Source organism: Echeneis naucrates, chromosome 11 (assembly GCF_900963305.1).
Source record: "Echeneis naucrates chromosome 11, fEcheNa1.1, whole genome shotgun sequence".
Taxonomy (NCBI): domain Eukaryota; kingdom Metazoa; phylum Chordata; class Actinopteri; order Carangiformes; family Echeneidae; genus Echeneis; species Echeneis naucrates.
In genome coordinates, this window is record NC_042521.1 from 4,867,580 (window position 1) to 4,883,126 (window position 15,547).

Here is a 15,547-nt window from a genome sequence, read left to right on the forward strand (position 1 = left end):
CTGCGCCGCTGTCACGTCTCCCACACTGCACCAGTTAATTTAGGCCGGGCCGATCTGCCTGTAGAGACGTTTGTGGGTGGGTGTTTTTTTGTTTTTTTGGCCACGGTTTCGTCTTCTCTGAACGACGAGCGGCAAACAATCCGTGGCGGGCCAGAAATAGACACCTGGGATCCCATTGCATACTCCTCATCAATAATTCACTTGCTCCTTTAGTTAAGGCATTGATTTTCCTTTCTTTCTTTATTTATTTATTTTTTTTCCAACTTTATATCCCGTGCCACCAACGCATACAATTACACTTCAATCTTCTTCTGGATACACTCCGCTGAGAGATGTGTACCAGCACTATCCTTGTGATTTGTGGTTTTGGGGATAGTTGATAGTGATGGCAGGAAGGTGTAATGGAAAAGTGATGGAGGGCATCATTACGATGATGGTAATGCTGATGGGTGTGAAGAAATTTATTCCGTCGCCTTATCAAATCTAATACCAAGTAATTTCGCGTAGGGACACCGTTGCTTTTGTCCCCCCTCCCTGCAGTTGCTTTGCCAAGTAAAGATTTACGAAGGATATTTACGTTAATTTAAATGCAGTGAGGTCTTTGTCTTACACAACAGGAAGGGTTTCCATTCTTAAAATGCCATTTCTCAATAAGACAGTATCATTAAAAACAACCTTCCTTTGGCACGCTTCAGTTCATGTAACTTAACAAATACCATCAGTCAAAGCTCGGGAATGAGAATATCTGTGAGGCAGTGAGGTTTTCTAGGTTTCCTTCTTTGCTTCTTTTGTGGGTAGGATACACAATGAATGTACAATGAAGGTCTGCGGCCATTAACGGGAAGAGCCAAAGTTAAGCCGGTGAAACCTGTGGGCATGCCTGGACCTGACCGGGCCCGACAACATCCCTGAAGCTGCAATTCAGCGAGAAAACACTCGCCCATGGGTGCACAGATACATGCGAAAAGTGGGTTTAAGTAGAGAGAGAAGTCCCTCTGTCATGGATCAATGATGGATCATTATGGTTGGGTGGCTCGCACTGGAAAAGAGCCACAAGGCTCATTGAGCAGAGGAGCCTGAAGAGAGAGGGTTCAAGGAAAGGTGAGGGCATCTCTTCTCATTTGTTTCCCTATCTAGGCCTTCTACACTTAATTCCCACTTGTCTCGACTGCCATCATTCCTACTTTCCATTTTCTCATCTCCTCTCCTCCTTTTGCCGTCCCAACCATATCTGACTGTGTGCCACTTTCAAACAATACCACTTTTGCAGTGTTTTCATTTTTCAATTATTCTTGCTTCATCCTCCGAGGGTTGGGTTGTGTTGGGGGATGGGGGGGGGGGGTAAGCAAGGGGAACAGAACACTTAATCACAGACATGAGGAAATACAGTCACCAAGGCCAACAATTCTTTGATCATTTGCTCGCCTTGAGTGCAAAGAAACCTATAGGAAGGTTCACTCAGAGTGTACTGTACAAGCAATTATGTCAACACTGCAAAGAAAAAGAAGTGTCAACACTGCACAGAGGGGGAAAAAAGTATAATAAAATCAGCTAATAAAAAGCAGCAGTTGGATCTTGTATCATCAGATCAGGACAAACTGGCTTTTCTGGATAATGTGCAGCACCTTCTTAGTAGAGAAGGAGTTGTTTGGCTGTCTCACCCCACCTCGCTGACTTCTGCATTTTTAAAGGAAGAAAACTGAACTTCTTACAAAAACGCTCAATGGAAATTTTCAGCATTTTCATTTCTGTTTACATTTTTGCTTTTTACCTGCACTTCTCATACTTCTCAGCAAGATAACTAGCACTCGACTACTGCATGCAAAAATCAGATCAGGCCCAGATATTATCGACTGTTTTCATGGAAAGAGCTTAACTTTGTTAGGCTCTGATGTTATCTGAAAAAATATGAGAGTATTAAATCACACTTGCTGACACTGCCAGTAACAACAAGAGCCACCAAAGGAACCAGGACTCAAATGTTATTACAACTTTGGAGGGCTGAACGTCTTCACTGAGTGGAATTTGAAGTTTGAATTATTGCTGAATACAATCGATCCTCAGGACGTGAGAAGGTCAATACTTACAAGGAGAACAACATGATGAATAAAAGGTGAGGCCGGAGGACGTAAAAGATGTGCGGAAGGAAAGACTGACAAGGGAGAGCAGGGCTTAATGATTGATATTTCATGTATGCCAGCCGAATTCAATCCATACACTTCCTGTCCTAAAGCGCTTCTTCTCTGAAAGCTTTGGGGCTTCCCTCTGCTTTCTCTACCTGCTGCGGGTTTTCACAGAGCTACACTATTAAGTCATTCAAGGAAATGGAATTGAAATTTGTCATCCCATCTTGCTCCCTTGAATTGTGTTTACAACTTTGGTTATGCAGGCTTTGACAGAAAATGAAAACCGACATGCTCTAAAATGGATGTAACTGATGATGGCCTTCTGTGGGAAATTTAGCTTTTGTCAGTTTTTGTTTTGTTCCCCCCCCCCACCCCACCAAATGGGATACTGCTTCTAAAGGGATTTCTCTCTGTCAGGGATGGATTGACTTTCCCCCTTATTCGTTCAATGTTTTGCCTGGCTGTATAACAGAAGTGCTGAGTGCGAGTGCCATGGCAAATACTCAAAAAATGAAATCCACTCATTCCCCAGGTAGAACACCCATCAGCAGCGTTAAGAGAAGCAGCGGCAGCAGCGGCATTATGAAGTCTGAAATGATTTGGGTAAGGATACAGAGAAAATTGTAAATCGACAACTGCTGGAACGAATGCCTCGTAAAAAAAAAAAAAAAAAAAAAAACTCCATTCCTTCCCAAATGACATGGTTAGCTCGTAAAGACAGCCGACCTGAATGATGGAGCCCTGCGAAACTCTGACACAAATCCTGGATGATTGCACCGTACAAATGCCAAGCAGGCCTTTCAGTGTTTCCTTCTTCTTCTTCTGCCGTTGTGTGTTTGAGTGTGCGCAAGCTCCTGTCTAAACTATACTTAAGCACACATCTGGCATGTGTGTTTTTGCTGGCCTAAAGCTGGCGACAAATGAAGTGTTCTGAAGAAAACACAAATCTTTGTGGCGAGGTGAAAGGTTCAGCCGAGCTAAAATTAAATCCCAGGCTCTGTTATTTCAGGCCTGGGCGATGCGACAGTGTGACCAGGTACCAAAAGATAGCCCCGCTGCGATCTCTTGAAATGAGGCGATGTCTACATCTTCCCGTTGTGTATGTCAGTGAATCTAGGGCGGTCTGAGGAGTTATTATTCCTTCCCGGATTATTATATCATGGGATAATTTATACTTGAACCTCTGTGGTTGCTGTGGTTACACAGAGTCCAATCAGAAATAAACCAGGAGGGTGTATCTGTTTCAGTGCAGCCAAACAAACTCACTTAATAAATAAATCAGTCAATAATCTGCCTTTCCCATCATACCATGACCAACTGCAATCTGATTTCATGCAGCGCACAGTGTGAGTAGTTTTCCACACAATCTAAACGGACCCGCAAACCTGAAGGAGTTTGGGTGTAACTCTGTGGTACGACCTCATCAACAACTCACTGAGGCTGCTGCTTTCTCGTTGCATAACTCCTTCGTAAAAATTAAAACCCGTCTGCAGTCGAGACTGTTGTTTTGCAGCTGCATATTTGATGAGCCACCGTGGCAGCAACCCGCCGCAGTGATAAACACACCACGGTGTGTGGTTTCTTCACAATAAAAGTCACCCCGCGTTTAATGTGGAGCGAGTAGCAGGAAATGTTGTTGGTCCGTTTTAGCTTCATTCATTCTCATGAAAAGTAGAAACATAAGATGAAATCATGCTACATTGCATGCACACATTGTTTCCTGTGAATCACTTGTGTGCGTTTGTGTAACCTGAATCCAGCAAATGAAATTTAATATATACAAATAGCATCAGTATTCAGGTATTCATACATTCAGGTGTTCGTGTAAATCTAAAAATTTTTATATAATTACACATTATTTAAGGGTCTGAAGATGAAATGATCTCAATGACAAGCAGAAAGTAATAATTTGGAGATAGTAAGTAGCAGAAGGTTCCATACAGTACGCAGTGTTTGTTGTGTATGTTCCTTGGTTGATAGTTACTGCAGGGACAGAGGAATTTGTGTATGTGGCCATTAAGTAAGTGTGTTTTTATTGGCAAGAGTGGCGGATGCCTGCATAATAGCTGCATTGCAATTCCATCACTTCCTGGCTATCTAGAACTCCGAGCAGGAGTGTGTGAGATTTGTCTGCTCGTGGCAAACCATAGAAATCCTGGTGTGGTTAAGTTAAAAAAAAGAAAGAAAATAAAAGAAATAAAGAAATAGCGGCTGTCTCCCCTGACAGACCTGCATTTAAAGCTCACCGCTGGGATGTGATCCATGCTCTATTTTCTGCCCTCACCTACTAGTTGCCCTTTGAAACTGAGGCACTCCAACTCCCACACAGTCCATATGCATATATAAGCGGACACACAACCAGGGAAAATATGCATAGTTTGTCTGTGCAGGACAAATTACTGTATAACAAACGATCTGTCTCCCTGTCTCCATGCAGTTACTGGAGGCTTTTTACTATTTATTTATTTTTTTAATTCCCATTAGCTGGACCACCGTGGAACCATGGTGGCCATAAACTTTAATCAAGCGCCAGTTTTTTTATGAGGCCATTTTCATAATATGGATAACAACACGTTCTGCTCCACCTTAACAACGCCATACTTGTTTTGCACGGGCAATGGGGGCTCTGACACGGTTAATAAGATGTTTACCTCAGCCTGCATGCCCTGCAACGCAACCAGCCTCCCAACTGCGCTCACATTCCAAAACCAGCATAATTACAAGCCGGGTTGATTAATTATGTCTCAACAATATGCTGCACTCCAACACCACAAGGGCTAATTAACAGAACGAACAAGACGGGTAGGAACAATTATTAGGAGGTTCAAGCTCGCCTCCTGAATTTGGCAGCATTGTTTGCAGTCATATGGACAGAAAATCTGTACATCAGGCTCCATCAACCCGACCAAGAAGACCCTCGCTGAGATGGACACATCCCTCTGAGGATGTGGAGAAGGAAAGCCTAGCGAGGGCTCTGATATTGTAATTACAAGACTCTGTGTTCTGTGGGGGGGGGGGGCTGTGCACCTGACACACTGCAGAAACAGCGTGCAGCCTTTCAAACTGGTCCTGCTCTCGGTGCATCCTGCCTGCAACTCGTCTTATCTCTGCGGCGTTGGTCTGGAGGCGGGCATATTGCAGAACTCATCAGATTGGCCTGTAAACAATCTGACCTTGACAACAGGCCGAAGATGGGCGATCTGACCCTGAGAGGGGAGGGGGAGAAGACGCCCATTCCAGACGTGGTTCAATTAGTGGAACGTCCCTGCCATCCAGAGAGTGTTCTAACAAAATAATCTTTTACTGCTTCCACTCGTCAATTTATTATTCATAACAATAATATTGAACTACAATGTGTTACCAACGCATAGTTTCATTTCTATTATCACTTATTTACTCTTCTCTCATGCAGATTAACTACTTTGTTTATGCAAAAGTGCAGTGGAAAGTGCACGAGAATACATTAACACCACACACAGTGACCCATCAGGGTTAATGGCTTCTAAAAGCTGCACACTGATATTCTCAACCCCTCTGATGAATGCCGTGATTATGCAGCTCTCTTAATGCCAAACACTCCTGGAATCGAAACATTGTCTGTCTTGGCCAGCGCTTCAACAAGACGATATTTGTGCTTCTCTTAATCACCACGGAGGGCATTGCAGAACCGTCATGAATGGAAAATCCCATTAATATGAAGGGGTTGCCATTAGAATGCATTTATTTGGTAAATCAGACGAAATCCACGCACAGCTTGCCGTCAGGATCCCCCTTCCCCAATCCAGCCTTTTTCTGCGCATCCAGGATAAAAAAAGGGCACTTCGTTTGGGGATCAATAATGTCACCATCTTTTTTTATTTTTTTTCCTCATGCACAAATAACAAGATATTTGTAATCAATGGCTGCAAAGAACTCTGGCAGTCTTGTTTGTTTCTTTGGGATTCATTAAGACGTGGAGCGGTCAGGAGGAGGATTATAAAAGCAGGTGATTTTCATCTCTTTTCTCAGCCATTTGTTGTTCTTCCTTCGAATAAATGGCTCCATCCAAAACAGAAAGAACCCAGAACAGAGCTGTGTTGTTTTGTTTTGTTGCTATTGTGCACTGCATTTACAGAGAGAAACTCTTTGGTTGGTTTATTTTTTTAAACCAAGGTGTTGTTCCAAAGTAGCTTTCGAGTAACGGGAGATTCCCTTCAGCTCTCGAGGAACAACTAATTCAGAATGACTGAATTCATTCAGAATTGACCGAAGAGGAGATGGTGCCAGTTTGATTCTCCTACTGGCTCACACACTGTCACTGTCTTCATCAGCAGCCTAAAGCTTGGGGCTGCTGAGCAAATAAAAATCTGGGAAAAAATATGCTAAGACTTCAGAGTCTGAAGTTTTTTGAGATTCTGATTTGGACCACGCTGGCTGCTGTTTTGCAGACAAAAACAGGCTGACAGCTGAGGCAGCTACTTCGAACATTATTTAACGTTCTCGGTTCTCGGATGGTGGCAGAGGAATATTCACTCCTGCAGCCTCTCTGTCCAATGGGAGCCAAAAGGACTTCATCTTGTTCTGAAGACTGTCCAACCCCCCCAAAACACACACATACACACACACACACCAGCACCTTTCTCAGTCAGAGCACCATGGACCACACATCATCATCATCATCATCATCACCACCACCAGCAGCCACCTGGATCCTCTGAAGCAGGCAGTGACAGTGAATTAAAGTGCCCCCGCTGTTTCATCTGCACAAACCTTTAAAATCTCCTGCTTCTGATCGGGAGTAACACTCGTTATTCCCATCTAAGAAATGGTAAAAAGCAGCGTGAGTGACAAACACTGACACACACACACACAACACAGCAGGAAAACACACTTTAACCCAAAACATCCACAGTTGTTTTTTTTTTTTTAAACAGTGCCTCAGGTGGATGTCGGCTAACAATGAAGCGTTTCGATGTATTTGGGAGAGCAGGAGCTTGCAGCGGAGGTTGGCTGTCTATTCCAGCAGAGAATAAGATCCACATGAGACAAAACGGGAAGCAGCCCCCCAATTCCCTCACTCCTCTACGCGCCGAATCACGAGCTGTGATCTCGGCCGAAAACAGTATCCATCTACAATGTCTAAAACACAGACAGCAGGAATCAGCCACCACGATCCCCGCTGCGCTCCGACTTCTCCCCCGGACGGAGAGCTCGCTCTTACCGGCTGGCGAACCGCGCTCTTCCCCTCTCCGGTAATTTTCCTTTTCACGCCACGGCCGGGCATTTGCGAATCAATTCGGCGTGCAAAGGCGCAGGTCCCCCCGTCGGCTTATGAATGATGAGAGTGCGTGTTAAAGTGTCCATTTTTTTTTCTCCCTTCCCATATCTCACAACCGTCCACACACACACACACACACACACACGCACGCACACATACACACACACACACACACGACCCGCCCCCGGGCGGTTGTGATTGGTTCACAGGCTCCTCGACGTCTTAGTCGCTCAAGTACAGAAAAACACTAACACACACACACACACACACACACACACACACACATCTGGATGCGACCCCTGCGCCACTGGAGCGCTCCGGGAACACCGAATTACGCACAGGCATCGAACCGACGTGGAGGAGCGTCACGTCTCTCCGGGCTCCTCTGCTTCTTTTTGTCTATTGTTGCCGAAGATAACAATTATGACACCTTTTTTTGTGTGTGTGTGTGTGTGTGGAAAGTGCGGTTTCAAATTCATACACTTGAGCACGCTGGGCCCCCATCAGGTGGTGATGGTGGGCGTCTGGGAGAATTATTATTGTCTCAGCATTTAATTCTACGAGGTAAGGGCTGTCCCCACAGACGAGCAGTGCTTTAATAGCATTATTACCGGCCTACCAGCTGTAAAGATAATTGCACCGAACTAATGAGCTTCTTCGAGGAGTGCAAAGGCTTGCTGCACCCACACAGCCAGCAGCAACGGTTTCATTGATACATACACTACTTTATATCTTCCAAATGCGACGTGCTTCTCTAACAGCCACATTTAACAAGGCCCAGTGTGGTAATATCACGGGGAACAGGGGCCGAGGTGACGGCACGTTGTTCCCACACTGCAGCCGGCATTTCTGAGTCTCTTGCGCCGCCCTGCGTCCGGAGCAGGTCACGTCCTCCTCCAGGCTGGGTCTGCTTCCTGACTCTGAGCTGAGGCCCGAGCAAGGGGGAGACTAATCACTGAACAAACCGAGAGCACAGGCTTTCTCAGGATTAGTGACAGCTGTCACAGTCTGGATGTGGTCGCAGCCAAAAGAAAAAGGCTGCACTGAAAATCAGAATGTCACGATTGTTGGGGAATAAATTCGCAAATAAATCCTATTGAACCCTCGTGATGTTGTTTTTGTTATCATTATTAGTAGTAGTCAAATAGTACTGGTAATAAGAGCAGCAGCTGTATTTAAGTAGCAGCTTGGCATGAGGCTGGAACCAAAAAGTGTCTAATTAATCACGACTCGTGATCTGTGGATCAGATAATCAATTAGTTCATTAATAAAGATACCACTCTTCATGCACTTCAGGGGTGCAGCTGAGAGCCGAAGAAAGAATGAAATGTAGCAGGTGACCCTTGAGTTAAGGTGTCTCTTTGGAAAAACACTCGTGAAGGTCACAAATGAGCCGTGAGGCTCCAAGTTTTGTCTCAGTTACATCATATCAGATGAATGAATATGATTATTCTACATCTAGATTCTCGTGTAAGTTAATCTATTCATTATCCTAACAGGATTTTAATTGGAATCGCAATCACAGGACCATTAGGAAAAGATGTACCTCGATAGTTGGAAGCAAGTAAATTTAATTACTGCATCGAGAGTCTGTGATGCTGTTGTTTGGGAACAGCAGCCAAGTAGAAAAGACTATACCCAGTTCTACAGAGCATAAAATTAATAAGCCTTATAATTTTGCATGGGCAATCCTCAAGGGACCCTTCATGGACCATTGCTAGTCTGCACAGAGCAACACATACATAAAGGGCAGTGGTTAGTTAGCCTTAGTGGAATATTTTGTGTTTTCATTGTTGTTGTGTTGTTTTTCAATTTCATTTTGTACACCCAGTGATCCAACAAAAGGGGGCAAAGATATAATCACATAAAAAAAAATGCATAAATTTGTAGCCGCTTGCGGATGGACTTAATATGACCAATATGAAATGATGAAATGAAGCAGAACAAATACAGTACGAACTAAATAAGCAGGAGAAAAACATGGTGATCGGCTGCCTCAGCAAATCAGTACACATTCAGTTGATTCAACTTTATGATAATTTTCATGGCTGAGTATGTGGTACTGTTAGCTTGTATTGTGGAAAACTGTGATTTTTTGCTATTTGGTCTGAATTCATGACATAAAAACAGTTGGGAGGAAAAAAACAAACGATTTCCCTTTTATATAATACTTTCTTAGCTCAGAAGCTTTCTAAAACAAATAATAAAAAAAAAAGAGGCTATTGTGGGATTTCCCATATCTTTAACATACCCTGAACGCAACATTAAGCTCCTCCCACACCGGAAGTTTCCAGGCTTCCTGAGGACATTGCTGAGACGGCTGCATGAAGCTGCTGCTGATCAAACAGAAAAGGTGCTTTGCTGCTTTGAATTCACAAACATGTGGGCGTCATGTTTTCTTTTAGGGGTGAGGTTGGTTTTATTCCAGGCTGCTTCCAGGTAAGCATGGCTCTTCGTCCAAACCGGTTACTTTCACGGACCTCTGTTCTCTGTGCCCTTAAAGCAGTAACTCATTTATTCAACAAGAAGAATGGCTCACGTTATGCAAGCTGCATACCTGAAGTCTGAGTTTTCTTAATCACGTGACTGTGTCATTTCAAGAAGCTGGATCAGTTAGTTCATCCGTGGGTTTTGTAACATTCACTCTGTATGGATGTGCATGACCTTTGACCTCACTTGTGTTTGTTCTGGCTTCTGTAGCCAGTTTTGTAATGATCTAACCAGTGAAATCAGACACACTTGGGGTGGACTGTGTTAACCCTCAAAACTGTTCCCTTCAAACTAGTTTAAAGCTCCGGCTTCTTTTATTTCCCACATGTATGTGCTGCGCGGCTGTTCCAGTGTTGGGTGACAACACGTGTCGTGCGTTCTCACCCGTCTTCTCCAGGTTGATCCTGCTCCTTTTGTTATCGTTCTGCAGTTGTTGGGGTCAAGAAGACGTAAACAGCATGCTGGCACCGCAGGCAGGTCGGGTCATGGCACTCGGCGAATGGGAGGAACGCTGGCAGGAGGACAGAATTGGTTTCCATCAGCCTCAAGTACACAAGTAAGAAAAAACAAACAAACAAAAAAACCTTTCATCCAAACTTCCTTGGAGGAGTAAAAAGACATCAAGATGCATTTGTAATTTAACATGATTACATCAGCTATGGATGAACTCTGGTCAGCACTAAATAAATACACTAAATAAATCACTGATTTAAAAGGCAAATCAAGTCTGTCACTCACACGCTGCACCCCGAGGCTCACTCTGTTTGCATGTTGGATTTAAATGGAACAAATCGTTAAGAATACGTGAGTCAGTGTTATTTTACTGGGATGTTTAAAATGGTTACATTTTTAACAATACTGTGACTTTGATGATGATGCTTTTGTTATTATTACATTTTATCAAATCCATTTTAGCTAAAAACAAAGTTAGATTACACATTATGATACAAATTGAACTTTTTTACATGGCTCTCTTTACACAAGTTAGCGGTTTTGTGTAAGTAACCAGCCCAACACCAGCCGTATTACATCTTGACCAAAGCATGCTATGTTCTTTTTCAACAGGATGCTGGAGACCAACATTGAAAAAGTTCTTGCAGGACGGACAGCAGTGCGCTTCTTCTTCCCTCTCTGTGGGAAAGCAGTAGATATGAAGTGGTATGGAAGTTTGTGTGATATCCAATAAGGATCATATCAGGTGTTGTTCATTTTCAGTCATTGTTATTGCTAAATAAATACCAGTTCCTGTTATAAATGCGATGGACAGCCTACAAGTAAACTTTTTCTCAGAAATAACTTCCCCTTTTTTTCTGTGTGAACACCAGGCTAGCAGACGAAGGCCACTCAGTGGTTGGGGTGGAAATATCTGAAAAGGCTATAAAACAGTTTTTTGAGGAAAACAACATGACCTACAGTGAGGAGCCCGTCCCTGCCATACCCGGAGCAAAGGTTTACAAGGTAGATGAAGTGCAGCAAACCGCTTTTCATATTTTTATTTTGCATGAATGTCATCTATGGTATTTATTCAATAAGACAGTAAAATTAAAGCTGCGTTAATGTTTTATGAACAAGGAATTTAATTGTCCATAAATGTGTCATTTAGAATATTTTCACAAGTTTTTGATTCATTGTTTTACTGAGAATTCATGTCCTGTAAACGTTTCAATGGTACCATTCAATCCCTGATCGTTTCATGAAACCAGATTCATAGTGAACATCTGAATTTTCAGACAACAGCATGCAGAATTACTGGTATGGCATGTTTCTTAATCCACTTTATATTTGTTCCACAGAGCTCAGAGAAAAATATCTCGTTATATCAATGTGACCTGTTCAACTTCTCCAGGTAGGTAACCTTTGTTGAGACAACAGGTGTGTGCTTACTTAGAATGACCTTTTACTCAATTCCACAGCTCCATCGAGGGTCAGTTCGGGGCAATTTGGGACAGGGGATCTCTGGTGGCCATCAACCCTAGAGACAGAAAAAAGTAAGATGAGACTGAATCCTCCTCAGAGGTGTTATGCATAAATAAATATATATATTTTTTATTTATTCTTTTAAGACAGTACAGCATAGAAACAGAGGCGTTGTTTTTCAAATCCCATTGACATTAAATCAACTGTACTTCAAAACAACTGTTTAAATGTATAATTTGACTTTCAGAGAAATAATCATTTATGCATAGACATTAACCCAGTCTGATGTTATTTTGTCATTTCACTGCCACAGGTATGCTGCTCTCATCACTTCTCTTATGGCCAACGACTGCAGATACCTTTTGGACAGTTTGCTTTACAACCCTGAATTATATAAAGGTAACTGACAATATTGTGTGTACTTGACTCAAAGGCAAATACACATATGGTTTTAAAGCAAAGGGAGTCGTTCCTTCTGTTTATCACCTGTTTATCTTAACGGATTTTGTTTTGCAGGTCCTCCCTTTTTTGTGCCCGATGAGCAAGTGCATAACCTGTTTGGTGAGTCCTGATAAGATCAATTATGTGATTGTGTTTATTTTTATTAACGAACCAAAATATGGAGAGCAGATTTGAAATGAAGTGACGCTGTTGGAAAAGTACTTTTTTGCCAATACGGGCAAAAACTAAATTGTGCTTTTTTTTGTGTGCGTGTGTGTTTCATTTCTTCTCCTCAGGGAGCAGTTGTGATATCGAGCTGCTGCAGTCGGTGGATGCCCTGACAGAAAGACAGAGAGCCTGGGGGCTGGACTACCTGACAGAAAATGTATACCTCATCACTCTAAAGAGCACTTCAGTCTTGTAGTTCACAGAGCTCAGAAAAGCTGATGTTTGCCCTTTTTCTTTGCCGACAAAGGTATTCAGCTTACACATCTTCTTGATACAGTACAGTCCTGTTTTGAAGGGAAAATGAAAATGTATGGTCATAAAACATTAAAGGAATTCTCATATCATGTAAGATTTGTAATGTAATCTATAATGTTTGGAATATTTTGAAAAATAAAAAATTTTGTAACAAGATATCTGTTGTTGTTTTAGTTTTTTTTTTTTTTTGTTGGATATCAGAGAGAGGTTGTGTATTACAGAAAATATAAAATTATTTAAAAATAAAATATATATAATATAATTAAAGTTGCAAGCTTTTGTGATGCATTTATCAAACTATATTTTTTTTAATTTTTCTAAGAATCTTCAGCACAAACAAAATTGAGCAGCAATATGTTCTTTATCAGAGCAGGATGTTTAATTGTTCATGCAGGAAAAAAAAACAAAAACTTTCACGGTACAAATCTAAGCTTATTTCATATTTAGACCTTGCTTTAGTTCCTTGTTGTTCAGGTCAATGAAAAATATTCTTTTCTTTAAACCCAACATAAGGTAAATAATTTAGTGAAAAACAAACTGGGCTTTTGGGAACATTTAATAAATTGCCTATTTGTCCCTTCGTCATGATCATTAACTGCTATAAAACTCAACAACATCCTGTGAATCTTAACAAAAGAATCTAATGTCGCATGTGCTTTAAAATGTGCTTTAAAATTGTCAACACCAATCACAGATGTAAGTGAAAATTTACCATTTACCATTTTAAAGCTCCCAATAGAAGTGATTTAATTTACTGTGTTTTCTGAGAAACGTCATGTTTATAGATAGAAACTTCATTGGTTGAAAAAAGCATATATAAAATAAATTAAAATACTGAGATATTGAGAGGAAACGGAACCAACCACACTGAAATATGAAATCGTTGGAGGTTTTTTTTGTCAAACCACAATCCTGAAATTTTTACACTTAAAATCTAAAATGGGATTTCTGAACCTGAGCGTTGAGTCCGATGGAGGATTTGTTTGTCACCTGCAGCTTGGCTGATTCCGAAACACAACTTTTAAAGCCCGTGTTTGTATATAAGTTTGAAGGTATCATTTAAATTCGGAGGGGACAAACTGCTGATCTCCTCCATTTCTAACTTCATGTGTTGTTCTTCCTTGAACTTTTGAGACTTTTGAGCCTGGTCTTTGTGTGTCCTCAGGTCTGTTCAGGTCTGCGCACTGAGCCATAGATGGCGCCAAAGACTGCAGCTCTGCTCATGTTGGAGTCACTGAGTGTCACAAACTCACTTTGGTCCTGTCCTGACAATGAAAAGGACAATGCTCTCTGGCAGTGTCGTCCTTTGTCTGTTTTCAGGAGTGAGAAAGTTAATGAAGTCCTCGCTGCCCTTCTTCTTTACCTATCTTGTTTCTTAAAGCACAAGTCCCTGCAAGAAATTACACATAATAATAACGGAGGGGTGTCTATTTTCCTGCATATACTCGAGTGTGTGACCTCTCTTTGTCTGTAATTTTACTTTCTCTCGTCTCCTTGGCTGCCTCACTCTGATTGTGGACATCAGCACATATCACGGCTGAATGTGTTTTCAGATTGTAGGCACAGGAAGTGCTCCTTCTACGATATTTTCACTCGGCTGTGAAGTTACCAGGGATTCATTACTGGCCATACCGTTTTTAAGATCAGGTTCATGCTAGGGTAGAAATATGCAGTGCTTTCTCCAGAGGCTCAGAGGAAGCCCGTGAAATATATTTAGCCAAATTGGTTGTTTTATTTTTTAAATTTGAGAGAAATTTCAGAAGGACAGCATTTATATTAATCAGACTTTAAGAATCTAGGAATCTCAATCATATGCATGCTTCAATGCGTTATTGTCATCTCACTGGAGTCAGGCACTAAATCCATCACATCGACCCTCAGCTGTTACTGAAGCCTGAGCTGCACTTAAAAATCCAAGTAACGTGCTGGAAAATGAATTCCACAGCCTTTGTTCTGTGCAAAAATGTCTTCAAACGGTAACCTGCTTCTCTGATGCCTGAGCAATCACAGTTAGACCAGTGAAGTTGCTGACTTCCTCAGTTACTCGTATCCAATTTCTCTCGTTGTGCCCCCCCTGAGAGGATCTCCTCAACTGAACCTTACAACGTACCGTGCTTTCAGAAATGTATTATAATTATTATATATATAACTATTTTTTTATATACTATTATAATAAATATTACAAATACATAGTTTTTTCTCTTCATCCAAAAGAAAATTTTATAACTTATTAAAAGTTAATTAAAAGTTATTCTATTTTTTTCCCCCAAGTTGTTTGAACAGAAATATCATATTGATATAAGGATTCAGACCCTTTAAACACCTTTAACAGCGATAAGAGCTCCCAGTCCTCTCAGGTATAACGTGACAAGCTCTGCCCACCTGGATTTGGGGATTTTCTGCTATCTTTCATTGCAGATCCTCTCCAGCTCTGTCAGTGGACAGCCATTCTCAGGTTTCTCCAGATGCGCTTCGCTGGTTTCAGGTCAGGGCTCTGGTTCGACCACTCAACGACAATATCCACATTGTAAAAATAAATGTAACTCTGTCATTAGTCTTCAATAGTTCATCAACTAAACTGTGGGCAAAGTTTTCTATATAGGTGCACCAATGCTCACTACAAATTCACCCCTGCAATTCAAAGGCCATATTTTTTTATCCTCCCTCTCTTTATATATATATATATATATATATATATATTATCATGTTCTGTAGAGTCAAGTTCAGTCCACCATCTGTGACTGTGGACAGCAGGGAGCAGAACAGAACGACATTGAGCACCAGTGCCTGGTGGCCTTAATAAATTAGTTAGTGGTCGGACATGTTGACACAT

At 41.7% G+C, this 15,547-nt stretch overlaps 2 protein-coding genes across 6 annotated transcripts in view; one reads left to right on the top strand and one right to left on the bottom strand.

Moving 5' to 3' along the window:
- Positions 1 to 7,517, bottom strand: part of ext1c (exostoses (multiple) 1c) — a 71,636-nt gene extending 64,119 nt beyond the window's left edge. The window contains exon 1 of the mRNA XM_029514106.1: positions 7,327 to 7,517. The gene's annotated coding sequence lies outside the window, so the exon portion shown is untranslated. The remainder of the gene's footprint in view (positions 1 to 7,326) is intronic.
- Positions 7,518 to 9,660: 2,143 nt separating this feature from the next.
- LOC115051020 (probable thiopurine S-methyltransferase) lies at positions 9,661 to 12,863 on the top strand. 5 transcript variants are annotated; one of them, XM_029514259.1, is made up of 9 exons: positions 9,661 to 9,736; positions 10,304 to 10,429; positions 10,939 to 11,031; positions 11,199 to 11,331; positions 11,667 to 11,719; positions 11,787 to 11,861; positions 12,104 to 12,189; positions 12,307 to 12,351; positions 12,528 to 12,863. In XM_029514259.1, the coding sequence occupies exons 1-9, from the start codon at positions 9,708 to 9,710 to the stop codon at positions 12,653 to 12,655; spliced, it is 768 nt and encodes a 255-aa protein (XP_029370119.1). In that variant the 5' UTR covers positions 9,661 to 9,707; the 3' UTR covers positions 12,656 to 12,863. The 5 variants fall into 5 exon arrangements, with proteins under 5 accessions (XP_029370119.1, XP_029370117.1, XP_029370118.1 ...); XM_029514257.1 differs by having other exon boundaries at positions 9,670 to 9,736; positions 10,271 to 10,429; XM_029514258.1 differs by having other exon boundaries at positions 9,693 to 9,822.
- Positions 12,864 to 15,547: the final 2,684 nt, after the last annotated feature.